General features: G+C 35.9%; 2 protein-coding genes across 2 annotated transcripts; both read right to left on the bottom strand.

Annotated features, from left to right (window-relative positions):
• Nucleotides 1–654: 654 nt before the first annotated feature.
• On the bottom strand, nt 655–1,452 carry LOC145677515 (uncharacterized). The gene has a single exon (XM_081747990.1). It carries the CDS (start codon nt 1,450–1,452, stop codon nt 655–657), a length of 798 nt encoding a protein of 265 aa, XP_081604116.1.
• Nucleotides 1,453–2,279: 827 nt separating this feature from the next.
• LOC145677514 (uncharacterized) lies at nt 2,280–4,478 on the bottom strand. The gene has a single exon (XM_081747989.1). It carries the CDS (start codon nt 4,476–4,478, stop codon nt 2,280–2,282), a length of 2,199 nt encoding a protein of 732 aa, XP_081604115.1.
• Between the last annotated feature and the right edge of the window lie 2,892 nt (nt 4,479–7,370).

Raw genomic sequence — 7,370 nt, 5'->3', positions numbered from 1 at the left:
ACACGCCACGTTGATACTTATAAAAACTATCAATCATCCAGTGTTGCCAGATACAAAACAAAAGAATAATGAAATGCGGCCGAACATACCGCCCACCTTGAAATATCATTTCAACACTACATATTATTCTACACATTACTCTACACTACACATTCTACATATTATTCTTCATTAAATGGAAGAGGAGAAATTTTTACAATTGGTCGTTTGAAGACACCTTTGCTAGTTTTAATAGTAACAGTTCTAACAATATTATTTACACCAGGATGAACAGCAACTACTCTTGCTAAATTCCAATGTTGAGGAGATGTCTTATCTTCCTTCACTAATACTAAATCATTGACCTTGATATTAGCACGTTTACACCACCATTTTGGCCTTTGTTGCAGCCGAGACAAATATTCTGTTTGCCAACGGTTCCAAAAATGTTGGACCAATCTTTGAGTTAATTGCCAGCGTGACAAATGATTGATTTTTAATTCACACAAATTTGGTTCAGGTATAGCTACTAGTGCATCGTGAATTAAGAAATGACCAGAAGTTAATACCTGATAGTCATTAGGATCAGAAGATAGAGCAGTTAATGGTCTAGAATTTAAACATGCTTCAATCTGACACAAAACTGTATACATTTCTTCAAATGTGAGTATAGTGTTACCAACTACACGTCTTAAGTGGTACTTGACACAAAACTGTATACATTTCTTCAAATGTGAGTATAGTGTTACTAACTACACGTCTTAAGTGGTACTTGACAGAGTTTACACCAGCTTCCCATATGCCTCCAAAGTGAGGTGAGGATGATGGATTAAAATGCCAATTTATAGATTGCATACTGAGGTAATTACATACAGACTTTTTTGAATCACCATTCGTTACAAGTTTCAGTAAGGATTTTAATCCTCTGTTTGCACCTATGAAATTTGAACCACAATCACTGTAAATATCAGTAGGTTTTCCTCTTCTAGCTATAAAACGTTTTAAAGCTGCAATAAATGACTCTGTTGAAGCATCAGTTACCAATTCTAAATGGATTGCTTTGACACTGAAATAAATGAAGAGTGATACGTAACATTTCAACAATTTTGAATTTCGACTTTTCATATTTTTTAACATTAGTGGATCAGCATAATCTAAACCGCAATGCAAAAATGGACGAGTTGGTGTTACTCTACCAACAGGAAGTTGACCCATTAATTGGGAGGCTGTTACACCTGACTGTTTGTGACATGTTACACAACTTTTTACAATTTTCCTTACAAAGTCACGACCACCAATAATCCAAAACTTTTGTTGCAAAACAGATAAAAGTAACTGTGAACCTGCATGGAGATGCTTTATATGTTCAGATTTTACAAGAAGTTCTGTAATTCTAGCATGTTTTGGAAGTAAGATAGGATATTTGAAATCATATGTTACACTAGCATTTTGCAAGCGACCTCCAACTCTCATGACATCATTTTCATCAAGAAATGGATTTAAACACAATAGTTTGCTATTATAAGGCAAAGGTTTTTTCATACGTAAGTATTTTATCTCAAGTGGATATTCTGATTCTTGAGCTTGTTTTATTTATCCAATGCATTAATGCATTTGACAACTCCTTTGTAGTTAATGGTCCACTACATCTTAACTCCTGTCTACTTTTACTATTCCTAATAAATCTTTTACACCAAGCAGTAACACGAACTAACCTAGATAACGATGAAAATGTATCTACTATTGTACAGTCAACCTTAATGTGCATGTTAACAGTTGAAGACTTTTGCTCACATTGAACAGAATCTAGATTTTTGCAATTAATATTTACAATAGGTAACTCTGATTCCATCAACCACTTCGGCCCATTCCACCATAGTGAATAAGACTCTAATTGTGACGGATTCAAACCACGAGAACTACAGTCAGCTGGGTTGTCTTTGCTCGATGTGTGTGCCCATTTAATAAAAATTGATTGTTGAATCTCAGATACCCGGTTAGCCACAAATGTTTTCCATTTACTCGGACATGAAGAAAGCCATGCTAACACAATAATAGAATCTGTGTTACAGACAATCTGTTCAAACTTCATTAACATTGCCTTTATGACCGTATTGACTAATCTACATAACAATACTGCAGCACACAATTCTAACCTAGGTATTGATATTTGCTTTATAGGGGCAACTTTGGTCTTTGCAGCAATCAGGTATACTTGCACATTTCCAGATGTATCTATACAACGTACATATGCTACTGCAGCATACGCCTTTTCACTAGCATCTGAGAACCCAATTAGATCATATTTCACAATATTTTTTAGAAGAAATACACCTTTTGATCTTAATCTGTCTCAACAATGGCAATTCTTGACAATATACTTCCCACGAGCGAGCAATATCATTTGGAAGTACGTCATCCCATTCAATTTTTAATTTCCATAATGATTGTAGCAACAATTTTGCAACAATGGATACTGGAGATAACCAACCAAGCGGATCATACAATTTTTCAATATCAGATAGTAACATTCGTTTTGTCATTACTGACTTATAAGTGGGAACAACAGTAGAAAATGAAAATGAATCACTTGATGGATTCCACTGTATACCCAAAGCTTTTACATTCTCATCTTCATTAAAACAAATTAACGACTGAGTTTCTCTTAAGTGAGAAGGTATACTATTTAACACATTCCTATCGTTAGTGGACCATTTTCTTAATTCGAAACCACCTTTGTGTAATAATGCTGTTAGTTCTGAGTACAATACCATTGCCTCACTACTATCAGCTGCACCTGAAACTAAATTATCAACAAAGAAATCGTTCATGACTAATTCTGCAGCTCTGGGATAACAATGACCTTCATCTACAGCTAAGTGTTGTAAACACTTTACAGACAGATATGGAGCTGAACTGGTTCCATAAGTAACGGTTAACAATCTAAAATCACTAATAGGTTGGTCAACTGTTTCTCTCCACACTATTCTCTGGTAATCAGAATCAGTTTGATCTACCTTAACTTGTCTGTACATTTTTGCTATATCAGCACACAATGCAATTGGATGAGTTCTGAACCTTAATATTAACGGGATAATATCATCTTGTAATTTTGGACCCACCATTAAGTTGTCATTGAGAGATACTCCACTGCTAGTTTTAGCACTACCATCAAATACAGCCCGCAATTTAGTGGTAGAACTACTTTCATTTAAGACACAATGATGCGGCAGATAATAAGATTCAGATACAAGCTTATCAAGTTCTACATCAGGAATTTTTTCCATGTGACCTAAGTCTAAGTACTCCTTCATGAAATCACAATATTGTTTACATAAATCAGGATCTTTCTGTAACTTACGTTCCATCTGGCATAATCGCTTTACTGCTGTGTCCCGTGATACACCTAGAGGCTCAACATTTTCTTTAAAAGGCAATTTTACATTATATTTGCCATCAACATCACGTTTGTAAGTTTCAGCAAAATACTGCTCACATGTTTGCTCTTCAACGGATAAATGTTGTACAGTTGGCAACTCTTCTACTTCCCAAAATCTTTGCAATGTTTTATTGAGATCAACAGAAACAAAATATGACTGAACACTTGATGTGTTATTCGTTAAGCTAATCTGACCACACAATACCCAACCTAACACCGTTTCAATGGCAGACGGAGCTCCAATTGTACCTACATGTCTCCCACTGAGCAACAATAATGGGAAAACATTAGCGCCTAACAACACATCAATAGGGCCGCTTTTATTAAACTGTGGATCTGCTAAGTTTACTTGTTCCACAATTTCCCAATTACCTATATTTTGAATATTTACTCTGGGTAAGTTACTTGTGATTCTTGGGACATCTATTGCTTTAGTATGAATATTATTATTACTGTACAATGACTGAAAACACAAATTAACTATTGCATGAGAATTTCCAACGTTAGAACCAGTAACACCTGATATGCTCATGTTTATTTTCTCTTTGTTTATGCGTAGTTTCTGGACGCAACGTTCAGTTACAAACGATAATTCACTGCCACAGTCGATAAGAGCACGAAACTGTATCAACTTATTTGCATTATCTTTGATATTTATGACAGCAGTGGACAACAACACCTGAGTAATTAGTTTTTGATTTATAGAATGAGAACAATTTATATTATCTGCTTTATCTTTCTTTTCAAAATGCAATAAAGTATGATGTCTTTTGTTGCAAGTGTGGCAACCCTGCTTCACATTACACTTATTTACGGAACAATTTAAGGTCAAACAATTGAAACAAAGCGAATTCTTTTTCACAAAACTATGCCTATCATTCACTGACATATTTATGAACTTTTGACACTTATATAGCTTGTTATTTTTACACATGATACACGACACAATTGGACTTGAATGATGAACTAACGTGTTGCCTTTTTTGTTTGTTTTTAAAGCAGACGTGTCTGCCGGTGACCTTGTACTCACTGCAGCTAAAGAGGCCCACTCACGGTCCATGGTTTGCGCAAACAAGGCTGTTTGTGCAAACAGTTTGACCGTGTGTGGCGATGTATGAACTGTTTGCGCAAACGTTTGTGCAAACATTTTCCACATCGAACTCGTTCGAAAATTGTTTACACGAACATGATGTTTGCGCAAACACGTGGACCGTGGAATGTTTGTGCAAACACGAGCTTTATTTCCGAGTAGGAACCTAGTGTACAGACGCTTATTTCTTGCGCTATGGCGTCAATGAATAGGAATCAAAAATTCTGTCGAGAATTTATTGACCTTTATCGAAATTTACCTGAACTGTGGAAGGTAAAGAGTGAAGATTATAAAAACAGGAATTTGAAAAATGCGGCATATGAGAAGTTATTGCAGATTTCAGATGAGAAACGACATGGCCTTGTGTTGGCTTCACACGGCGTCCAATTGGCATTGAGTGGTGCTGACAGTTCGCGACAAGCAGTTCTGCACGCTGTCTTCTCGCGCTACTGCGAATCTTGACAATATCACAGGCGCTACTTAGAAATATTGTACTAGCACATTAACTGCTCACTTTAGGAAGTAGAGAAAAGAATTACGAACACACACGTGAAAACTACATCTTTCTATGTCAACTGGTTGTCATGATACACTCTTTGAAAGGTTTCCATATAAAACAATTAGTGAAACGAGCGTTAGAGTCCCGCGTCTAATTTCCAGTGGATTTTTTTTTTTCGATTTGCAAATAGAACTTACAACTTTTATTACAGGATAATCAGGGGTGTAGCCACCAAGTTGTTCTAGGAGAACATTACTTTCAGGGGGAGGCAAGCTTTTCACATATTAAAAGCAGAACAAATTACTTCTTTCACAACATGAAAGCATTTTAACTTACCATACATACATACATACTGTGCACATATTATATTTTCACAATGCTTCCTTATCAAAAGACGGATCGTGACAGTACTGAAGTTAAAAACCGGAGTGTAAAAGATGAATCAATAAGCTATTCATAAGAAAATAAATGCTGTTTATAGCAGTCTGTTTATCTGACTTTGTGTTTATGTAGGTTAAAATACTAAAGAGGGAAAAAAAAACGAAAAAATATTAACTCCGATATTATTATGCAATAATATAGTAGTGAGTTCACAGTGCACCCAGTTAGGGAAATGAGAATATAAAGCATATGATTAATTTTAGTTGATTCAATTAGGTATAGAAACCGTATTGATAATGATTGATTTTTTTAAAAAAATTCATATTTTATTATAAAGTCCTTCATTTGCATTAACTGTTAAATAAGTTTATTAAACATATGCCAGACGAACCTCATTTTGGAGCTGGAAATAGTTTCTGAAAGACAGAGCCCCCTTTTCCCCCGTGGCTACATACCTTTGCAATCTTTGCCATCATCGTAAGAATAAAGCATGGGACGTTTGTAATTTGTTTTGAAATTTACTTCAAGATAGACCCTTTCTTATTCGACAGAAGGAACGCAGTATGTTTTCTGTTTCTTTTTTTCTTATTTTCTCCTCTATAAGGGAATCAAAAGCATCAGGCGTCTGAATGGTGTCATAAATTATCGTAACCCAAAACAAACTCGAGCATATCGAGTTGCTTAGGAATCAGATGGATTACTTTCGTGGCACCTACACGAAGAACAAGGGTGCTACTTGTTATGAAAACGGAGAAGGAAAGAAAGGGGCTAGTGTAGAATTCATCAGTGTCTCGTTGCTTTCTTTCGTGGTAGTTCGTTTATTCTCCAAAATTATAGTTGACAATGTCTTTAAGCATACCGAGTACAGCAGAAGTTTTATTTTCTGTCTTCCTTTTTTTCTTTTTCTTTCAAGTGCTACGAAGTCAAGCTCGAAGAATTATTTTTTGTGCTTACAGTTTTTGGAACCCATAAAAATAAATTTACAAGAGTCAGATTCAGACAAAGACGAAATATTAACTGACATAGATGATAGTGAAAGTAGTGCTGAAGACAAGTGTTTATCATTTTCACTGGAAAAGTTAACATGTAAGTAATTTAGTTGCTATATATACTTCTAGGATGCACAGTCAAAATTCTTGAGTTTGCTGGAATAGCAGGCCTACATCTACATTGTGAATAATGTTGCCAATGTATGTGTCATAATCAACCACTCTTTCATCCACACCCTGTTCTTTCTTTTTGGTTTCACGGATATTTCCGGTTCCAAAGCACAAGCAATTACTATCGCTAAACAAGCTGCTTCAGTGGACATGCTTACGCGATTAAACTCAAAATTGAACTGAAGTTTGTGCAAACAGTTGTATCGTGTGTGGTCGAGTGTTTGCGCAAATACGATGTTTGCACAAACATGATGTTTGCGCAAACCGTGGACCGTGAGTGGGCCCTGTAACGCTTTGGCACGTTGTAATATGAACTCTTTCAGCTGGTCGAAAGTTGGTTGTTCGTTTTTCTTCAATGAAAGCTCCCATTGTTTTCTAGTGTTCTTATCTAGCTTCTCACCCACATGGTAAATTAAAATCACATCCCAATGTTCCACTGGAAGGCCCAAGGATTTAAGTTCACACACACACTGAACACTATTGTCAACCAATCTTCGTAACTCACCTGATGACTCATTCTTCACAGCTGGTTGAGTAACGAACTTGCTCAAAATATGATTTGCTAACTCCCTAACATCTTCATATCTTGATTTAAGTAACTTCCATGCTACTTTATAGTTATCATCAGATATGGAAATAGACTGCAACAATACAGCAGGCTCCCCTGATACAGCTGTCTTCAAATACTGCAACTTTTGAGCATTTCCCAACCGATTGTTATTATGAACAGCAGCAACAAATAAGTCACGAAACGATAGCCAATCCTGCACTTTACCACAAAATGTAGGAAGTTCTAAGTCTGGCAACTTCACATCTGTGCAC

Source organism: Thermobia domestica, unplaced genomic scaffold (genome assembly GCF_964235325.1).
Source record: "Thermobia domestica unplaced genomic scaffold, izTheDome1.hap1.1 HAP1_SCAFFOLD_969, whole genome shotgun sequence".
NCBI lineage: Eukaryota > Metazoa > Arthropoda > Insecta > Zygentoma > Lepismatidae > Thermobia > Thermobia domestica.
This window is presented reverse-complemented; position numbering and strand designations above follow the sequence as displayed.